The sequence below is a fragment of the Mixophyes fleayi genome, chromosome 1, assembly GCF_038048845.1.
Source record: "Mixophyes fleayi isolate aMixFle1 chromosome 1, aMixFle1.hap1, whole genome shotgun sequence".
Classification (NCBI taxonomy): domain Eukaryota; kingdom Metazoa; phylum Chordata; class Amphibia; order Anura; family Limnodynastidae; genus Mixophyes; species Mixophyes fleayi.
The window spans coordinates 422,131,086-422,154,194 of NC_134402.1; the positions used below are offsets into that span (position 1 = coordinate 422,131,086).

At 41.6% G+C, this 23,109-nt stretch overlaps 2 protein-coding genes across 3 annotated transcripts in view; one reads left to right on the plus strand and one right to left on the minus strand.

Moving 5' to 3' along the window:
* PAIP1 (poly(A) binding protein interacting protein 1) overlaps positions 1-23,109 on the minus strand; it is a 239,709-nt gene that overhangs the window by 87,279 nt on the left and 129,321 nt on the right. The gene's annotated exons all lie outside the window — the stretch shown is intronic.
* Positions 1-23,109, plus strand: part of NNT (nicotinamide nucleotide transhydrogenase) — a 77,053-nt gene that overhangs the window by 4,002 nt on the left and 49,942 nt on the right. Inside the window, exons 2-6 of the mRNA XM_075183762.1 lie at positions 7,614-7,809; positions 11,068-11,297; positions 13,268-13,485; positions 15,702-15,789; positions 22,711-22,799. Of these exons, the coding sequence (XP_075039863.1) occupies positions 7,659-7,809; positions 11,068-11,297; positions 13,268-13,485; positions 15,702-15,789; positions 22,711-22,799 (776 nt within the window). The 5' untranslated portion in view covers positions 7,614-7,658. The remainder of the gene's footprint in view (positions 1-7,613; positions 7,810-11,067; positions 11,298-13,267; positions 13,486-15,701; positions 15,790-22,710; positions 22,800-23,109) is intronic.

The window sequence follows — 23,109 nt, forward strand, 5'->3', positions numbered from 1 at the left end:
TAGAATGTACTAAACAAATGGTAACTAGAATCTGATTGGTTGCTATAGGCAACATTTGCACTTTTTCAAACCCGCAGTTTAGTAAATATACCCCTAGGTCTGCTGCATAATTCCTACAGCTTTCCTCCTTGTTCTCTCCATTCCAGACGCAGCATGTGAACAAGCCTTATGCTCTTTCTGCGTACAGAAGCTGTCAGAGGGAAATCTAATCATAATATGCGTAATTAGTTTTATCTTGAGTTCTTTATCTTATCACATATGATACACATTGAGAAGCTGTGTCTGGCTTTACGCTTTTACCTACCTGACATTGATAGTAATGCATCTGTTATGTAGAATTTGCAATTGGTTTTTCATGTTTGAAGCTTTGGAAGACACTGAGGGAAAATATATAAAACCAGTGCCCTTACCCCTGATGGCATGGGTTTCAGTCTGGGAGTAAACAAATTGTGCTTTATTTAAAATTAGATTTTAGATCTAGCATTAACCATTTCCACTTATGACATCACAAAATTCGTAAACATAGTAAAATAGAAGGGAAATAAAACCTAATGCTGATATAACTAGAATGTAAAGGAATGAGCAAAGCACGAAACAAACTAAACAGCCACTTACTGACTTATGTCCATGCTCAGAAGGCTTGATTGAATTCTATAGCATATACATTTAATATATCGGCCCCTTTTAAGGGGAAGGGGAATAAGCCTCTCCTATTCAGTAGAATGTCTCAGCTTGCCCACTGAGTTTTATTAGAATATGAGAGGGCTTTGTACTGACAGAAAGTATCCACCTAATGGTGGATGTGAAGCTCTATAGAGGGGTCCTTGCCAAATTGGGGGAAAAAGAGATGCTTTAAGTCACTCTTTAGGAACAACATGCAAATAAGCGACTAGCATTGAGAATAAGACTTCTGGGTAATGTTACATGTAAGGTTCATGTCCTTTTCAGTCACCAGCAAACACCTGAAAAATGCGTTGAAGCTATAGAAAAGGTTTCATATAGGCACATATCCACCATTACCTTCTAAAAGTGTAAAACAGTGTTTTGTTTTGTTTTTTTTAACAATTTTACTATTTCTCCTATTTAATGTGCGCTGCTTGTACAGTAGATTGTACTTGTAATAACGCGTGCTGAAACGTGTTAAAGTGCATCATTAAAACTCATCTGGAGCAGCCTTTACCCACTCACCGAGCAGCTGTGAACCAGTCCTTAGTATTCTCCTGGCCTGCTAGGAGGAATCGCTTAAAATATTTAGTCTTATCCTAAAACATTACCTATTTATGAAATCTGTGTGGATTATCTTGTTTAAGTTTGTGTTACTATGTGACACTTGTCTATTGGCATTTTATTTATTTTGCCAAAGAGTGCAATATGACCGCTCCCACTTTTCATACATGTACATATACAAATTTAATGTCCTGAATAACTTGTTTTAGTGTGAAATATTGAATATATACACTTGTAAAAGGAATACTTTTTTTGTTCCTTGATTTATGCGGAAGCTGGCTTATTAACTTGGTATACTGACGTTTTTAGACCTGGCAACAGAAGGTAATTATCCTGTGGCGAAATTCATTATTTTGCCCTAAGCTGCTATGTGATCCGATCACGTGACACTCATATGCAATTCTGGGATGCCCTTTTCAGCCAGAAACGCCCCACTTCTGGTGAGTGTCCCGGCTATTTGCGCTATTCTTTTTCCCACTGGTGTCACAATACATGCATTTACCAGTGTTTATAACACTAGTACAACATGTGTAAACAAGGGTGACATTTATTTAATTTGGAAATGTTGCATTTGTGATGTTTTCTCTTCTTTTCTTTATTTATTTTTTACGCAGCCTTTTTTTTTTTTCTTTTTTTCTTTTTCCCATTTAGCGCAAGTCAAACACATTGTAGTCAATGTAATGTTCTGCATTGACCTCCGAGATTGGTGAACAAGCACTTGTACTGACAATCTTCGAACACGTTCATGGGTACGTGACACATGCATTCTGTGTCACTAGCGTCCAAACTTCTCAAATCCCAGTGGGATAAAGTCTTACAAATTGAAACAAATAAAGGGAATAACATTGGATCATTGGATCCCTCTTCTTAATGTCAGCTAATTCTAGGTCAGCTAAATATAAAAGTATGTAAAACGTTCCTCTCGCTTTTCACCTTCATTTGCAGGTTCACTCCCTGTAATATACATTTTCTAATAAGGGTTAATCTTCTGTAGTATGCAGTGACAGTCCTGGGTGTTTGAAATAATGTTGCACTTTAAAGCACTGTTTTTATGCTATTAATAGTAAATGTTTGTATGGTGTCTTGTTGTTATGACTTGTAAAATCACTTTCTTTAAATGTTTCTTTTGTAATGATTTTTTTTGGTGCTGCACATTTGCAACAGTTTAGTGTGATTGAATATTGGAAATGTGCTCTGAACTTTATTTTTCTCCTAATGTAAATCTGACTACTAGTTGTGTTTCTATGTTTTCTATTGATATAGAGTTAGGTGCCATACAATTATTGGATAAACAATAATTGTTGTGATGTTACTTGACAAAACAATGCTTTCAAGGTCAATAATTTTTTTTTTTTCCAACACCTTCATGCAGTAACGCATATAATGAAGGTATGCTTTTCCAAAAATCACATGATGTGTGAGCGACGTGCACTGCAGGAATGTACTGTGTAGGTGTTGTATGGAGTGATGTCACAGCAGCTTAATTCACTGTAGCCTCAGGTTTTCAACTGTATTAGGTCATTAGGGCACTTCTTTTAAAGACGTGTATAGCTGCTTTAGCTTTATTTGTGTGGAGCAATGATATTGTATTAGGGGTCTTTTTGTGGGATGGTGATATTGTGTAAGCTGTAACGCGATTAAACTCCATACAGCAGATACAATTTTACTATGTGCACAAAATTCAAAATCTGCCTTTTCTTTTTCCTTTTCTTCTTGTATTTTGGTGTACAATTTTTCTATTTATCAACATTCCAAGAAACACTTAAACGCGATTTTTAGTTTTGCTTTTTAAAAATAAATAAAAATAAATGACCAAATTAACTTTGAAAACTCTGAGATTTTTTTTTTCTTTCGTTCTTTAGCAAAGGCACAGGGTAATAGAGTAAAACTTTTCATAAATTCTAATTGTACCGATCCAGAGGTGGGGAAAACAAAACCCCTTGTGTGACCGTTGCAATTTAGTTTTCCCTCACAGGGGGAAACGTTTTTCCTTCCTGATCCCCAAAACTAGCAATATTCTATATTCCCCGGATCAACCGCACCCCTGATGTCCTCTGTTAAATATAGTTACAGATACCATTACTTGTAACCTCTCCTTATAGTTTAATCCTTCTGTTCCCTTTATTAATGGTCCATCATTGACAGAAGGTGATTTCTTTAGCACATGTGACTGGCTTCCATCTGTGCCATGTGCTTTATCTGTCCTAGTCTTGTTTATATGAAGCTACATCTCATTTAACGGTGTGCATATACTATTGCAAAAAATTTTTTTTTTGGTATATTTATGTGAAAAAAAATAGATTTAAACTATTAAAACATTAAAATGTTTTAAAGAAGATAAAAAGGTACCGATCATTTGAATTTTTTAGAACTCTGCAAACTTTATTTTTTATTTTTTTGTCTAATCGTTATTGGATTTTTTTTTTTTTAAATAACACAGGCACATTAACAATATGACAATATGAATAATAAAAAAGGGAGGGAACAGGGAGTTGGGAGGGGTTTATACGAGCAAGGGGAGGCTGTAGAGGGATGGACAGTATAGGTGAAAACAAACTTTAGCAGTTCTATACGGTTAACTAACAATACAATGTAGGATGCATAATTCCATCAGAGACCGCTTCATAAGAACTTTATGTGCAAAGCATTGTGTGCTGTTGATGGTGATTTTTCTCTTACAATGGTGGGATTTGGAGTGTGATTCGCCTTGCATCATATTCATGTGGGTCAGTGATTTGATTTAGATAATGAAAGTTTGGCCTCCTTGTAGTCAGTCCAGGGGAGCCAGGTTGAGTGTTGCGTTAGGATGGCTGTGATGTGGTCCATACAGTATGTTGAACAAATATTGTTGATTGTAGTGAATAGAGAAGGATGGTTCAACTTTTCTTCTACAGTTGGCCTCTATTTAGCATTAAACAGCATTTAGAATATGTCTTAGGAATTTTTGCAGAGTGTTGGGTATAGGTAGAGAGGGGGCTCCGGAAACTGAACTTTGTTTATGGTTTGACTGGATATCTGATATTTTTCGATATCATATGTGCCACGGAGTGCTCCTCTGATCACACGGCCTCCAGCATATTATTATTATTATTATTATTATTATTATTATTATTATTATTAATTTTTATTTATAGGGCGCCACAAAGTATCCGTAGCGCCGTACAGGGACAAACAATGGCACAGTACAAGGTGAAAGAGCACAGTACAAGTAACAGTAAGCACTATAACTCTGGGGGCTCAGGCACAGCATGAAAGAGAGGGAGGGAGGGGAAATGTGAGTATAGGCAGGTAACTATGGCCCAAGAGGGTGGGCACGGATGACAGGTTGAGAGTCACTGAGGGGAGCGGAGAGAAGCGAGAGGAGACAGAGGGCAGAGGGACCGAGAGGAGGTGAACTGAGTAGCTGGAGAGTGCAGTTAAAAGTGATGGAAACAGAAGGTAGGAGAGCCCTGCTCAAAGGAGCGAACAATCTAAAGAGAGGGGAAGACAGACAGACACATGGATGAGACGGAGAGACGGGAGAAACAGAGACGGGGTCGAGGAAGGGGGAGAAGGGAAGAAGGGATGAGAAAGAGAGGTAGCCGACCGGTGGGAGTTTAGGCATGAGACTGGAAGGCTTTAAGCATAGGTCTGTAGCACTCGGGAAGATGGTCTTGAGGCTTCTATAGTGGAAGTTGTATGGATTTTCTTCGATTCTAACTGAAAATGAACTCTTAGCTAGGTTAGTCTTTACTTTGGACCATTCCTCTGGATTAAATGTCTGTCCTCTATTTTGCTCCCACACTCATTCATGGAGGTCTCTTTGTTGTTGGTTGTGGTTTAACATTATTTAGCATAGATTAGCCCTTTGTATGATGGTTATGACAGAGCGACTCTAGTGGGGAGCATGGGGATCAGCGGGCTCCTGATTGCATATGGAGTGATAGAGATGCTTAAGTTGCTTATATTTTAAAAAAGTTACTGCCGGACAGAGGAAAACGAGAGCTGGAAAATCTTAATGGTGTTATATCTAGGAGGAAATGGATGTTATGCTGAGTTCAACAACTAAAGTTTTTGTGATTTAGTCCAAAGCTGAATTATTCCACAAGGGAACTACAAGGGATGTAGAGACTTCATTTGGTGAACTCTGGTGCAGTGGTCTCAAATTGAAAGGGAAAATTATATTGTTGAGCCTGGTTTAGCACCTGCTGACCGGTTCTGGGATCTGATCAGAATATGAAATACTGTCTGTTTTTTCATGTACCACACAAATACTTGATAGCTTATTTGTACACTGAAATGTAAAGTTGATCTAGGAAAAAAAAACCAGTATTTAACTTATGTGCAAAACAGAATACTAATTTGCACTCCTTGTATTGTAACATGGTTTTTGTCCAGGAGACTGAAATAAGAAGTTTCTCAAGTTAAGATCCTTAATGAATCGGGCCCATGGTGAGCTTACTCCATGTTGCCAAGTCTGATTCAATTGTATCTATAAACCTGGGGGAGTTGGTATAATGGGCTTATACTTAACCCAATCATATAGCCAAAGTATTTATGTTTTGACTTTGCCAGCAGAAGTTTGATTTATTGTATTGGATTTCATGGACTAAGTTAGGGAGCGTTATGTGTGGTTTGGTGACAGGCAACAAAACGTATTTGCATGGAGAGCTATTATATGCTCTCAAGAGCCTACTGTGATGTCCGAGATGTTGGGATTTTTGGATGCATGGGGCAACGTGCACGTACTGTTTCAGACTTGGAATAGAGAGGGAGATGAAATGTTTGCTAACGCCAAGGAGGTTGGATTATGGAATAATGCAGCCAGGCTCCTGTTGAAGGCTCCTCTGATATCCATGCTCATCAGGATTGAAAGACCATGTCTGCACCAGGGGCGGACCCAGACATTTGCCCTACCCGGGGCGATTTTAGGGGGGGGGGGATTTAGGCCCCGCCCCCTTTCTGTGTTCTAAGGCTGCCGGTGGCTGCACAGTATGTGCAGGTCCGTTCAGCAGTGAAAGTGTGCTGTCCCGCTGCTCTGAATGTGTGCAGCAAGCCCCTGGTAGGGGGGGCGATAGCCCCCCCCCCTTCCCCCCCCTTGATCCGCCACTGGTCTGCACTCTATTTTTCATGCCCTAAAGCTTACTTCTGGTACAAAGCACATGAAAGCTTATTGACCATGCATATTTAAAGTGGGTGTTCCTGTTAATCCCTTTTAGTTTTAACAATAAGAAATGCCCCCCCAACCTTTATATCCTCCAATACTTATTTAACTACATTGCTTGTCTTTTAGTAAGAGATTTTTGTGGTATCTACTTGCAACCCTATTTATTTTAAATATTTAGAAAGCTATCCCATTTGGATTCCTAGGGCTAGATTTACTAAGCTACGGGTTTGAAAAAGTGGGGATGTTGCCTATAGTAACCAATCAGATTCTAGCTTTCATTTATTTAGTACTTTCTACAAAATGACAGCTAGAATCTGATTGGTTGCTATAGGCAACATCCCCACTTTTTCAAACCCGTAGCTTAGTAAATCTAGCCCTTAGTCTTCAAGCTTCAGGCAGTGATCAAACTTTACCCATTTAAAATTCCTTATGTAACTTCTTTGCACATTGTTTTATTAAAGTCAAGTCAAATGTTACCGTGTTGTGATCTCCCCTCACTTGTACATTTCATGTATCTGTAACTCCAGAAGCACAAGTCTGTCCTCTACCACTTACAAAAGATCTGCTTCCTTTTCTGACACCCACTGTAACAATTTATATATGAATAATTAAAGTCGCCCATGAGGAGGACTGCGTTTTATTTTCTTCCTTTTCAATTTGTCCAAGTGAAAGTAATTATTGTACGCCCTGATACGGCTCGTAGCGAAACGTGTGTTGGTGTACAGATATCCACCTGCATGTCACACCGGTTGCATTGCTTTATACTTTGGGGGTGTAGATATAATCCCTCCATAATCTGTATTCACACCACTTATTATGTAGTTTTGTCCGTGCCCTAGCCAGTAGGGAACCATGCTGTTCTTACACAATAAGATCAGCATAGGTAGCCCTCTATTAAGGACGGAGTAGACAGGGATGTTATCGAGATCATTAGACTCCGCCGTCGGTATTCTCCAGTCCAGCTGCACACTAAATTCTACAGAATTTATATATAAACCATATAACCTGTCTCCCCGATATATATTCAAATCATATTATGCATTTTATTATTAATTTTCACTATTTTAATATGTAGGTTGAATAATTGTGTATATGCAGCTTATATTAGGTATAATGGGGACTTCAAACATTGAAAGTGAAGGTAACTGTGAATGATCTATTCTACCTTTTATACTTCATATCTGAGTATTTCAGTCTGGATGATTGTTCTTTAGTTGTTTAACCTTCTTGTTTCCCCCAGGAGGACGTGTGACTGACACAAGCCCTAGAGTAAGATCCAGTCACCATGGCGGGCATCCTGAGATCAGTAGCTACTAGCTGCGCAAGTCCCCTGTTCAGCGGCGTTATCTCCCTGAAGGTGCAGACTGTGAAGACACCATGTCTGCGGATGTTCCGCACCCACCAGGTGCTCTGGTGCCAGAAGCCAATCAGCGCAGGTATTTCCCATCCTTATGGAGAGGCCTTACAGAGTATCCCTCTAATAGAGGAATGGGGTCAGGAGTTCTGGTGTAGACACTGTATCATGTACCATAAATTCTAAGCATGTCAAGTCACCAGGTAGATCTGTAAACAGATAATGGTTTGTCTTGCAAATCCTTAATAAAAAAAAATCTTTGTCATAATACATTACATTCTAAAGTGTAGAATTAAACCATAAAAATGTATCTGCTATATGATGTGTGATGACTTTTCATTCCTTTCTGTGTTAACTTTCACCTTCGAAACCAAGATCTGGCTCAGACTGAGTGTGTTCCAGCCACAGCCAGATGCCATTGTTGTGAGTGTAAGTCACATGCTAAAGAGATTAGAGTATACCTGTAGTGAGGGAAACTAGACAAGCCGGTAAGTAGATGATTAATTCGGGTCGGGACAACCTGCCTGACTTTTACTATTCCCAGTAGAGGTCAAGTGAAGGGTGAAAGGATCATCAGGATATTTCCTCTTCCTAAAATGATAACATTTAACAGCCAGAGTATTAGGTCATGTGGGATTGAAGCTAATCGTTGTAGTGGATGTGGTTACATTCACAATTTGTTTCTGAAATATTTGGAAAAATTCGCACTTTCCTAATACACACTTCCATTCATTGACCATTTTCAGGATGCTCGAGGTCGCAAAGGTTTATCAGAAACGGGGGTCATTTTTAAACAAATAGAGTGAAACAGAAACTAAACTTTATGTTATCCTGCTGCTGAGCTGTACATAATACTTCCTAGTGAAATTCACATTGTTAGGTTATATTGACACTTTGTAGGATAGTAAGACCTCGCCTTGAGTACTTTGTACAGGTCTGGAGGATTAAAATACAAATAAAGCAGAGAATGATTACGAGAGAATGAGTGGTACGTGGGCTTAATAAAACTTATTGGGAAAGATTTGAAGAGCTGAATATGTACAGGTTATAGAAGGAACAAAGCATTCAGAAGAAGAGGACAGACTAGATTGACCTGTAGGTTTTTTGTTGTTGTAAAATTCTATGTTTCAATGTTTAAGGAGTCTTATTGTGTATACTGCTTACCCGGCCCTTTTGTAACTAGATGTTTTGGACCATTTCAAATTCCCGTACACAGGATGATCCGGCCATTTGTCCTGACGGCTGAATCGCGCTCTCTGTCGCGCTCTCTGTCGCGCTCTCTGTCGCGCTCTCTGTCGCGCTCTCTGTCGCGCTCATTACGGTGGTCAGGTCACGACCAGATACACGGAAACATCAAAAAATGTGATCAGTGGTCTCTTTTTTTTTTTTCCAGCCTATACAATCTGCGATTTACGACTAGTTCTTTATCATGCAATGTATATATTTACTTAAAGTGTAAAAGGGTAAATAACGTCAGATGCAATTTCTGATTTTACCAATGACTGAAAGTCCTTATGACCATGCAGCTCCATGTGTACACACCTACACAATTTACCTTCAGATCTGTGATCTTCATCTCTCATAACCATCTGCTGAAAAGATGGTGACTCTGTACACTCTACAGATATCTGCCTACACTGCTGGTCCTGAGTGCGTACACACTTCCACATTTGCCCGACATCGTTCCATCATTGGTCGTTTATAAAATCATATCAAACGATACAATGTGCTTCGGTACAATACAACATGATTGTGGGAGAGTACACACTAATGCCATAACGGATCTATCAGTCGTTTATCGTGTGATCTGCACAATAATTGCATCGGTGTGTTCCCAGCTTGACGTTTTTAAACACTGGGTTGTACAAGTATCGCATACGTTCTTGGTTTATAATGTACCAGCAGCCTCTACTAGCTAGGAGTCCGCTGCCAGTTTTTCATCTGACTGAATAATTATGCATCTGTTACTATTTATATATAAAAAGGACACACAGCTAGATGAAAGGCGTTTAGAGGAGAGGCCTACATCAAATTCCAGTTACATATCCATCAATTATGTTGATAATAGCATAACGGAGGTAATGTTAATTGCAAGGCCAAGAATACGTCAGAACCTTCTTCTTAGTAAATGTAATGTGTAACACCATAGTTTATAATATGAACTGGCCAAGGAGCATGAAGATGTTTATGGCAATCTGCACAATGTTGTATAAGTAATGTGTAACTATAGCAGCCTTGTTGCAGTTGTAAGCAGTGGGCTATAGGCAGCAAGTTATTTCAAAGGAAAGTTAAAAATTATAAGGGTGGTTCTTATTTTATTTTTTTAATGATGTTGTTCTATAAGAGTTGTCTGTCCACAAATGTAATAAAACTGGAGCTTTTAGTTGGCTTATAATCACGGATTTGGTTTTGAACTAGGTTTTTTGTCAACTGCTCTTTGTAGGAGTTTAAAACTAGCAGCTCTCCTGGTCAGTATGTGATTGGGAGAGATCAGTGTCGATGGCGACTGCAAACTGACAGGGTGTGCTGTGATTGGCCAAAAACACTAATTAAACCCCATATGATCCTAATGACTGAATCCGTCCGCATCATCATCAGTATCATCATCATTTATTTATTTAAATAGCGTCACTGATTCCGCAGCGCTGTACAGAGAACTCACTCGCATCAGTCCCTGCCCCAATAGAGCTTACAGTCTAAATTTGCTAAAATACACACAGACCAAGAGAGACTAAAGTCAATTTTGATAGCAGCCAATTGACCTACTAGTATGTTTTTGGACGAAATAGGTGCTGGAGAGAACACTGGTCTCCATGATATGCAGGGGATAATGATACATATTACATACAACACAAGGTGAGATGGTCCTGCCCAGTGACCTTACTATCTAAGAGGATATAAAAACTTTATCCATAAGGTAACACAATGATATTTGTAGCTGTTGGTAAGGAACATGAGTGTAGCTACTGTAAGGCAGCAGCATTATCTACTGCAAATATTAAAGCACCCATTGGCGATTGGCATTATTGTGCAGCTTGTGTGGTATGCTTGGAATTTGATCTTTAAGTACACATTCATTTTCTGATAAAGCTGTGAAGTATATCAGCCTTGTATTGTTGTCTCGTGTGGCGAGGGTTCGTATATTATCATTACCACGTTCAGTGTAAGTAACTTTAAATATGACTCATGGTCATGAAACCTTACAGTATGGTCAGGAGTCCCTGGCTGTCCATACCAGTGAGCACACCATCCAAGTACCACGCCAGCATCTTTTACAGTATGTTTATGCCTCTCACGCCTCTAACATCTGGTTCTAATGTGTACATATTGTCTGTTCTAGGAATCCCATACAAACAGCTGACTGTGGGGGTCCCCAAGGAGATCTTCCAAAATGAGAAGAGAGTGGCTTTGTCCCCTGCCGGAGTCCAGGCTCTTGTTAAACAAGGCTTCAATGTCTTGGTGGAATCTGGAGCTGGTGATGCCTCCAAATTCTCCGATGACCAGTACAAAGAGGCCGGGGCCAAAATCAACGGCACCAAGGAAGTTTTGGCATCGGACCTGGTTGTAAAAGTAATGAACTCTTCTTCTGTCTTTTACGTTTATTCGTTTTATTGTTATTCCTGCTGAGCATTCTAGTTCCATTTTGGGATCAAATACTAGTGTTACCTCTCGTATCTACAACGTTCAGTTAGCTACACGAGTCATAAGGTTAGTATGTAGGAGAATTAAATAACCTAAATGCCCATTTATAACTCTGCTGGTTTGATATGGAGCTTCTAGTGACATCATCAAGGTGTATAGGGATCAGTCTGATACTGAAAAGAAGATGATTGAATCCTCTCCAAAGCTGTATTAGGTTTCTGTGAGGCACAGCCTATATATGAATAGATCCTCACAGTCTGAATGTTCCTTTACTTCATGTAGGCTTTTAGGATAGTGACTGTCCATATAAATGAACTGTATGTGAGATGGATAGGCCCACACTGGATGGGCCACGTGGTGCAGGCTGCTATGTATAATCAGGGCAGATCGTATCTATGGAATGGTGATGATTGTCACTAGCCGCCATGAACAGCTGTATGTCAGCATATTTACCACTTAAGGCTTCAGTGAGGGGAAAGCAGCGATCATCCTGCAGGAGGTCTTGAATCCTGGGTCATGCATCCCTTACATCATCATCATTATCATTTATTTATAGAGCGCCACTGATTCCACAGCGCTGTACAGAGAACTCACTCACATCAGTCCCTGCCCCATTGGAGCTTACAGTCTAAATTCCCTAACACAGACAGACTAGGGTCAATTTGTTAGCAGCCAATTAACCTACCAGTATGTGTTTGGAGTGTGGGAGGAAACCGGAGCACCCGGAGGAAACCCACGCAAACACAGGGAGAACATACAAACTCTACACAGATAAGGCCATGGTCGGGAGTTGAACTCATGACCCCAGTACTGTGAGCCAGAAGTGCTAACCACTTAGCCACCGTGCCGCATCATGGGTTGTAACTTCTTTATCCTTCCCTATAATAGTCTGATAAGAAAATAATGTACCATAGACCAGAGGATCCCAAACTATCTCGGGTCGAGGCACCCTTAAGGTCTCCATAATTTTTTCAAAGCACCCCTAAGCCAAAATAATTACCAAGTAGTCCCCCGCCTTGCTTACCTCCAGCCCTGGCAGCGGCACCCCTGTGAGATCACCGCAGCACCCCAGGGAGCCGAGGCGCACAGTTTGGGAACCACTGCCATAGACCATTTGGCCCTGCTTGTTGCGTACCCTCCATAACTAATCTGGAACTATATTTGGGTTAAATATGAATTACAATATTAGATTTATTTGTTTTGAGCACTGGCTTCGTATCCGAGACAATAAATAAAACTGGAGGAAGATAAAACCTAATTCTTTTACCAGCCTATCACTAGTAAGACATTCTAGTAATCGGAATGTGTATAAAGACAAACTTTTACACGTGTACCCAAGGGTGCATCCTATGTGAACAGGTACCACCCCACCTGATTATAATAGTTATAATCAAAGAAATGTTTAAACTATGGCCATCCCACTCCTAATGTGACAAGCAACAACACAAAATATCAAAATAGTCAATGTCTATATAGACAAATCTTAAATTAACATTAAAATCCTACACAAACTAATAAATAGTACAAAGTCCGGTGTTCATATTGCTTGTTAATCCAAAATGAACTGATCAGCCAAATGATGTCTACAAAATGATATCAAATCAAAATGTGTTTGTGTCTGAAGTGTATAAAAGATTCAGAAGTACAACACTATAGTGTAATATTGCTGCAAACAAGTAACAATATGGAAATCACAACACTCAAAGATGGGGAGAAAAACGTGAAAATCAGCAATGCACAAATGTTGTAGTTGTGCAGTCACACGGTACTTGTTCTGAAATGGTCATGTTAGTAGCGGGAGCATCATAGTTTAAACATCTCTTTTGATCATTCTAGTAATCTATAGACTGACATGATACACGTGTGTCATTGGGCTAAACACAAATCTTCTCCTCCAGGTGCGAGCGCCTATGTTGAACCCTCAGCTGGGAGTACACGAAGTGGATTTCTTTAAACCTTCCTCTACTCTCATCAGCTTTATTTACCCTGCACAAAACCCCGATCTACTGAACAAACTATCGGAGAAGAAAACGACTGTCTTGGCCATGGACCAGGTGCCACGTGTTACCATCGCTCAGGGATATGATGCCCTGAGCTCTATGGCAAACATCGCAGGGTGAGAAATCCTTTCATGCTTGTTTACTCTGCCCCCAGAAACACAACGTGGTTATTGAGCAATAAACATTATTCCAAGAAATACACAGTGACCTTTTTTTATTGGCACAGACTGATTTTGTGCTTTGTTTTTTGTTTGACCTTTGCCCTGTCCATTTTTTTTTTTATCTGTGTGACCTGAATGTATAAGGGTGATATTTACCAACCTGTGATAGTGGATGAAAGTTATTGTTCATTAACAATTTAATCCGCTTTTACTCTTGTAGTCCTCCTTTTAATATTGTGGGTTTTTTTTTGTTTTTTTTTAAAGCTTGTTTGAGTCAGCTCAAGCAATCATTGGGCTTAATATTATGTCTAAAATGTTAGTGGGAAACGTTTTTTTGCAAACTACATAGTGCACAAGATACTATGTACTAAAGCAGTACTATGATGTCAGTATAGTAATATAATCTCATTCATGTTGGCCAATTGCAAATGATAAAATTGCTCCAGACATGCAGTATTTTGTCTAGATCACAATGCATGTAAAGTAAGCCATTTATTTTTATTTTTTTATTGCATTGTACAATCACAGAAACACATTAAAGGGATTTGACCCCCTCCTGGTTTTTAAACCCAAGATTATTGTACTTTGCAGCAATCAGCTCAAACTGGAACGTAGTATATTTTCTCCTTTTAAGTTTCTCCTGGGCTCAACATTGACAAAATACACCAGTTGGGTTTAATTCCAGGGGGTTGGCTAACCAGAACGTGTAGATTATCTAGATCACAAGTTCATATAATTTTGCATTGCTTGGTGTTTTATAGTTATGTGTAATGCTCTATAAACTTCCAGCTGATGTCCAGGGGGAGGCTAGACTTGGGTAGTCTTTGAAGAGGACGACTGACGGGCTGACTAGTCGATACTTGGTAAATCTGCTCTCTCTAGCCAAGGTCTGAATAGCGGATGATGTATGGCTCTTCGTGGTCCGAGCTTGGGTGACTGGTTAATGACACCATGGTCCATGAATGACACGTATATCTCCATAGGAATTGTAAAGTAAAATACAAACGGCTCTGGTCAAGATGGGTGGACTCCGGCAGATGGTGATCCTTCTTGTGTCGCTGAGCGTCCAGCCTTTAGCTAGACTGCTAATTATGTTGTAAATCCCCTGTATGTAATCAATTGCTTTCACTCTCACTCTTCACTCGCTCACACTTTGTCATCAGACATTGTGTGACTTTGTAATTGGTTGGTACTAGTAATGTGTGTATTTGGAGTTTGGGTTGTATTTATTGTATTTTAATTATTGGAGCTTGCAGTCCAACGGTTTTTGTTTTGTTTATACTTAAAATCAATAAAACAAATAATTGATTTAAAAACAAAAATCAAAACCCAAAAACATGAAAAAAAAATCTTCTAGCTGATGTAGTAGAATAACAGCAGTATAGGAACCCATACACATCATCACCATTTATTTATATAGCACCACTAATTCCGCAGCGCTGTACAGAGAACTCATTCACATCAGTCCCTGCCCCATTGGAGCTTACAGTCTAAATTCCCTAACACACACACACACACACACACTCACAGATAGACAGAAAGGGAGACACTAGGGTCAATTTAATAGCAGCCAATTAACCTACCAGTATGTTTTTGGAGTGTGGGAGGAAACCGGAGCACCCGGAGGAAACCCACACAAGCACGGGGAGAACATACAAACTCCTGACAGATAAGGCCATGGGAATTGAACTCATGACCGCAGTGTTGTGAGGCAGAAGTGCTACCACTAAGCCACCGTGCGTAGGATACACACAATTGTCGTTGGAATAAGGCTACCAAGATGTTGAAATAAATAAATGTAAGAGCCATGTGACCAGAAGCTTGCTCTGCCAGTAATACCCACCCCATACTTCATTGTAGGGGCCAAATAAGATGTAACAGTTCTAGGAAACTAATGACAGCGTAGTAGGTTAAAGGGACATGACACAGGAAGATAACAATTTTGTGTCAGAAAATGGGGACTGTTGCAGGAAAACTGGAGCAAGTGAAAGAGCTAAGTTAGAATAAATTGTTGAAATGGGGACAGTTTATTTGCCATCAGCATTATTTTTCTTGTTAGGACATCACGTTTTGATTGTAGAATGTGGTTTAATGTTTAGATTTGTTTCCAGTTTGCCAATTCAGTGTTCTGAATGAATTTTTTTTATTGTAAATTGTTTTCTATCTCACAGTTACAAAGCTGTCGTTTTGGCTGCAAACAACTTTGGCCGTTTTTTCACCGGACAGATCACCGCAGCAGGCAAGGTCCCACCAGCCAAGGCAAGTACATGTCATGTTAATTCATTGCAGTTCCTTATTCTCTGGTCATTATAATAATGGGCAGAAGGTGGCAGTATTGCTCCAGTGAAACAGAAAGCTGGGCAGTGCCTCTGTGTACCATACAATAACTTAGTTTATTCTGCATATTTCATGGTGTGCAGGAGCTTGTACTGATCCAGATGTAGCATGCGAAGCTGCACCTGCTGCGTATAACCTTATCTGCTGGTAAGTGCCAGCTGGTCCTGTGATCATTAACTGCTATTGTAGGCTATAGTGTTGAAGGGATGCAGAGACGCCCGGTGCCAGGGGGCGGCAGTGATGTCTGGTAAACCTCTGTCTGCACAGACCAAGCAGGGAACAGTCACACTTCAACGTTCTAATGGAAAACTATTGTCTCCATACGCTTTGTAATGTGTAATCTGAAGACTAACTACACAATAGATCTTGACACAAATGCACAGAACTGATATTGTCTGAGTGTTCTTGTCTTCAGCTTTTCATCACTAGAATTTAGTCATTATAATATCTTCACTAACTAATATGGCAACAAACCTAAAAGAGAAGCATGATGACACCGCAAGGGGATGTGGGTGCAAATGCTTTTGTGGGGTTTTTGTTTGTGTCTAACGTAATATCAAACTGCAGCGCTCAAACACCATAAACACGGGGTAAAGTGGAAGTAGTCTAAATATAAGAGTATTGTTTCCCTGACACCTATTGGAATAACCTGGCAAGTTCAAGCTTTCTGAAACCAGAGTTTTTTCCTTATTATCCAGTTAAATGGGCTGTTCAACATAAACAATATAAATAATCCCTTATACTTAAAGAGCATCTGTAAATAGTGGATTGAAGTAATGTTAATACAGCCTATAGGTTCAATATGCAGCGGTGCCTCAAGAATATTGATCAAAGTGTCTCTGTGATGTCACTAATGATAGTTCTTCCTTCAATCATTGGAGACAAGGACAGGGCTTATGGGGATAAGCCCCCGCTTCAGCAGCGGACTCTGAGCGAAAGCTCCTCCTCCTCAGCTAAGCCCCACCCACATGGTTGGTTTTCAACTACCATTGGCAGTCAAGTAGACTACTCGGACTGTAATTTTGGCCAGGCTCTGCCGGATATATGGACATGGCATGAGGGGCCATGGCCTCAAATATCCTCTCCTTACATAGGAGCCTCTAAACGGAGAGGGAGATGAAGTGGATGGCTGTGGGAGGAGTAGGCAAGCACAGCCTGGTCTCCACTTTGTTCTTTAACATCCCTGTGCCTGGCTTGTACCTTCCCAGATTGTGTTAGAGCCATAATGTGCACCATTTTAGTTTCCCCAAGATCACTGTGCAGAAACCATGATCAGGACCCCCCCTTCTAGCGTGCAATTAGTGAACATAAACAACTACTGCAGGTATAGAGAGCAGCAGTGTGACCAGGAGCTGGCAGATTGCAAAGTACAGACAGATCATTATATTTACACTGTAGTTCAGTGGATTCCAAACTTTTTCAGTTCGAGGCACCCTTAGGGTCTCCCAAATTTTTTCAAGGCACCCCTAAGCCAAAATAATTACCAAGTAGTCCCCCGCCTTGCTTACCCACTAGCCCTGGTCAAGGCACCCCTGTGAGATCTCCTAGGCACACAGTTTGGAAACCACTGCTGTAGTTAGTAATCTCATTGCAGCACAAACTGTTTATCAGAGTTGTGCACAGTGTTTCGGAGTAACCTAGTTGCTCGGCATAAACACTCTTTCAAACAACACCCAATAGGACACTAATGCTACAGGTACACATTGACATTTTTCTTATTATTGGAGAGTTTTTTGTTAATGACTTTAAATAGTGAATGCAAGAATACTATGGTTTTTATTTACAGACAAATAAAATGCTGCCTTTCGTTACCCTTTATCACATAATATTTTAACTAATTTTTGGAAATCCTGCATCAAACCTCTGGTCTGCATGAGTTGTTTGGATCTAGTGTAAATTCATTCCAGATTGCAAATGTCATGTTTGCACAAAAATAAATCTGCAAAGTGCTCCCTCTAGTGGACTATTTTTGCATCACGTTTGGAGTCTCACAACAAGGATGAAGTTTAAAAATAACTTTTTTATTTTTTTTGTAGCCCAAACCCCTGTGAGACAATGGCCATATGTAAATAATGTCCAGAGATGAGTCATCTGCATCTGAAGTTCTTCAAGGTCTATGCCACACACATTTTGGCCGTTTCTTTGTAGCTTGCTGCGTGGTCCCGTTTCTGCAGGATACGCTTGTACATAGTAATGCGCACCTGTGACTCTTTCCTGCCATCTGATCAATGAATTAGAAAAGGAAATTTATTTTGACTTGTGTTCCTCCCTGATTTTAAAATAAACATCCAGATATTTTCCAGACGGTCAAATAGGAACGGCGCGTGTGTGGTATTTTATGGAAACTCTAGCTCATGAATGACTGCATTAACTTTTTTTGTTGTACCTGGAAAATGTGTAATAGGCTAGACATATACAATGCAATAGTCCAGTCACTTACCAGAGTGTCCTTCTGCTGATTCCTTTTCTCTATAGCAGTCTGTGGCTCTGCAGGTGTGTGAAACTACAAGTCCCAGCTTACCCTGCCAGGTAATGACTGGCAAAGCATGCTGGGGTTTGTAGTTTCAAAACACCTGGAGAGCCATAGGCATGGAAACCATTTATGAGGCAGTGTCTCCCCTGCAGTCACCGGTCAGATCCATGACCATATAAAGTAACGAGGCCCCAGAGAGAGCGCTCTCATACTGGTCTCACATCACGGGTGGGGTTACACCAGCTGTGTATATGTACCCTCAGTGCATCACAGGTGGGGTTACACCAGCTGTGTATATGTACCCTCAGTGCATCACAGGTGGGGTTACACCAGCTGTGTATATGTACCCTCAGTGCATCACTGATGGGGTTACACCAGCTGTGTATATGTACCCTCAGTGCATCACAGGTGGGGTTACACCAGCTGTGTATATGTACCCTCAGTGCATCACAGGTGGGGTTACACCAGCTGTGTATATGTACCCTCAGTGCATCACAGGTGGGGTTACACCAGCTGTGTATATGTACCCTCCGTGCATCACTGGTGGGGTTACACCAGCTGTGTATATGTACCCTCCGTGCATCACAGGTGGGGTTACACCAGCTGTGTATATGTACCCTCCGTGCATCACTGGTGGGGATACACCAGCTGTGTATATGTACCCTCCGTGCATCACTGGTGGGGTTACACCAGCTGTGTATATGTACCCTCTGTGCATCACTGGTGGGGATACACCAGCTGTGTATATGTACCCTCCGTGCATCACAGGTGGGGTTACACCAGCTGTGTATATGTACCCTCCGTGCATCACTGGTGGGGTTACACCAGCTGTGTATATGTACCCTCAGTGCATCACTGGTGGGGTTACACCAGCTGTGTATATGTACCCTCAGTGCATCACAGGTGGGGTTACACCAGCTGTATATATGTACCCTCAGTGCATCACAGGTGGGGTTACACCAGCTGTGTATATGTACCCTCAGTGCATCACAGGTGGGGTTACACCAGCTGTGTATATGTACCCTCAGTGCATCACAGGTGGGGTTACACCAGCTGTGTATATGTACCCTCCGTGCATCACAGGTGGGGTTACACCAGCTGTGTATATGTACCCTCAGTGCATCACAGGTGGGGTTACACCAGCTGTGTATATGTACCCTCAGTGCATCACTGGTGGGGTTACACCAGCTGTGTATATGTGCCCGCGGTGCATCACTGGTGGGGTTACACCAGCTGTGTATATGTACCCGCAGTGCATCACTGGTGGGGATACACCAGCTGTGTATATGTACCCTCAGTGCATCACAGGTGGGGTTACACCAGCTGTGTACATGTACCCTCCGTGCATCACTGGTGGGGTTACACCAGCTGTGTATATGTACCCTCAGTGCATCACAGGTGGGGTTACACCAGCTGTGTATATGTACCCTCAGTGCATCACAGGTAGGGTTACACCAGCTGTGTATATGTACCCTCAGTGAATCACTGGTGGGGTTACACCAGCTGTGTATATGTACCCTCAGTGCATCACTGGTGGGGTTACACCAGCTGTGTATATGTACCCTCAGTGCATCACAGGTGGGGTTACACCAGCTGTGTATATGTACCCTCAGTGCATCACAGGTGGGGTTACACCAGCTGTGTATATGTACCCTCAGTGCATCACAGGTGGGGTTACACCAGCTGTGTATATGTACCCTCCGTGCATCACAGGTGGGGTTACACCAGCTGTGTATATGTACCCTCAGTGCATCACAGGTGGGGTTACACCAGCTGTGTATATGTACCCTCAGTGCATCACAGGTGGGGTTACACCAGCTGTGTATATGTACCCTCCGTGCATCACAGGTGGGGTTACACCAGCTGTGTATATGTACCCTCAGTGCATCACAGGTGGGGTTACACCAGCTGTGTATATGTACCCTCAGTGCATCACAGGTGGGGTTACACCAGCTGTGTATATGTAACCTCCGTGCATCACAGGTGGGGTTACACCAGCTGTGTATATGTACCCGCAGTGCATCACAGGTGGGGTTACACCAGCTGTGTATATGTACCCTCCGTGCATCACTGGTGGGGTTACACCAGCTGTGTATATGTACCCTCCGTGCATCACTGGTGGGGTTACACCAGCTGTGTATATATACCCTCGGTGCATCACAGGTGGGGTTACACCAGCTGTGTATATGTACCCTCAGTGCATCACTGGTGGGGTTACACCAGCTGTGTATATGTACCCTCAGTGCATCACAGGTGGGGTTACACCAGCTGTGTATATGTACCCGCAGTGCATCACTGGTGGGGTTACACCAGCTGTGTATATGTACCCTCAGTGCATCACTGGTGGGGTTACACCAGCTGTGTATATGTACCCTCAGTGAATCACTGGTGGGGTTACACCAGCTGTGTATATGTACCCTCAGTGAATCACTGGTGGGGATACACCAGCTGTGTATATGTACCCTCAGTGCATCACTGGTGGGGTTACACCAGCTGTGTATATGTACCCTCAGTGAATCACTGGTGGGGTTACACCAGCTGTGTATATGTACCCTCAGTGCATCACAGGTGGGGTTACACCAGCTGTGTATATGTACCCTCCGTGCATCACAGGTGGGGTTACACCAGCTGTGTATATGTACCCTCCGTGCATCACTGGTGGGGATACACCAGCTGTGTATATGTACCCTCAGGGCATCGCAGGTGGGGTTACACCAGCTGTGTATATGTACCCTCAGTGCATCACAGGTGGGGTTACACCAGCTGTGTATATGTACCCTCCGTGCATCACAGGTGGGGTTACACCAGCTGTGTATATGTACCCTCCGTGCATCACTGGTGGGGATACACCAGCTGTGTATATGTACCCTCCGTGCATCACAGGTAGGGTTACACCAGCTGTGTATATGTACCCTCAGTGAATCACTGGTGGGGTTACACCAGCTGTGTATATGTACCCTCAGTGAATCACTGGTGGGGATACACCAGCTGTGTATATGTACCCTCAGTGCATCACTGGTGGGGTTACACCAGCTGTGTATATGTACCCTCAGTGCATCACTGGTGGGGTTACACCAGCTGTGTCTGCTATCATTGTTACACTTTAAACATCAAACTATTTACCTTTTTTCCTTCACTGTATAACATCAGAGCTTGCTTGAAGTAAACCGTTTTTGTGCCTCCGTCCCTGAGAACCAGCTTAAATTTTGTGGTAAATTTCTGGGGTGAAAGTAACTGCTGCATGAAAGTATTTTGGGAGCAATTATAAAAAGTGTGCTACCTTTGCCTGTGTTTGGACCCTCAAAATCGTTATAAAATTCTACGGTGGAGACAACTAAATAAAAATATTCCTGGTGAAACCCGCACACCACCTAAATGTTAAATTATAGTCTGATCGTTGTGGTTAACCAGAAAGGTCGCACTTAGTCTGAAAGTTGATAACGGAACTAGAAATGAGCAGTCTCCCCTTTACTCTTTTCAGCTTCTTGACCCATCTCCATGTTCATCTAGTCATTGACAACACATCATGAGATGTCGTCTTTTTGTGGTTTGTGATGCAGAGGGCAGAAAATTCTCCATAACGTTTTAATTTGTAGCCACACTGAAGTCACAGGAAGATCATAACTAGTCTTTCAAATTCCTGCAACATACAAGGAAATGTGCATTTTGACAATTGTTGATCTATCAAGCCAGTATGACGTGGTGCTGGCCACAAGCTGCAAGGTCACAGCCAATATGTGGCAGTTGGCCTGAAAACTACCGTGATTTCCCATAATCCACTAGTCATTGATCAGATCCATATAGTGTATGGAGGTAAATTTGATCAGATAAAGTTTAGAGGGCCGGTGGCCAGGCGCATGCGCAGCCGGGTCGTCCCGTATGTGCCCAGGTTGGCCCATGTTGGCTGTCACGTGGGATCGTAAATTGTCAAACTACAAGCGTTCTTGATGATCTGCTAACTAAAGGGGATTTCCGCAAAGTGTCTAACTGGAAGTCTTAGAGCCGATTAGCGCTGCAGGTGATCGACAAAGGTCAGGACTATATGTGAGCACTGCTAAATACAGCATTGCCAAAGGAAAGGACTACGTAAAATTCATAGTTATAGTTAGAAGTCCCTTTAATGATCAAAGAAAGATCCTTGTTTCTGCCTCGGCTGTAACGGAGTATACAAAATACGATTCCCATCAAGGCTGCTAATCCTTTAATATTGACGTCCTATGTTATATTAATCTATCAGACAGTGCTTATAATTGTTTGATTCTGGGAGTCCTGGAAGCTGGACTTCTTTTACATGGAAATGCCGTGATCTTGGTAATGAACGGAACTTGATCTTGTTAACGAACAGAATGCATCTCTTGCCTCTCATGTAGGTTCTTATTATCGGAGGTGGTGTCGCTGGTCTGGCTGCTGCAGGAGCTGCTAAATCTATGGGTGCAATTGTTCGTGGATTTGACACCAGGTACGTCTCCTACCGTATGAAGAAACACTACATTGTGACTTTCTATGTGACTAGTTTAGATGTGATTGTATTGGAATAATGTCACAGAATCTCCATTGTCTGATGAGAATTGGTCTCTGACCAGCAATCCGTAGTTGGTGCTGCAACCCCAAAATATTTTAATTCTAGTTTTAAAAGACAAACAAACCACAAAACTGGTAGATTGCCCACTGTTAAATCGGCTTACTACCCTTTTTTAAATAATTCATGTGTGATAGGGCACAAATGTTAGGGGCTTGAGTGCCCTGGGCAACAAGGGAGAGGGAAGGCG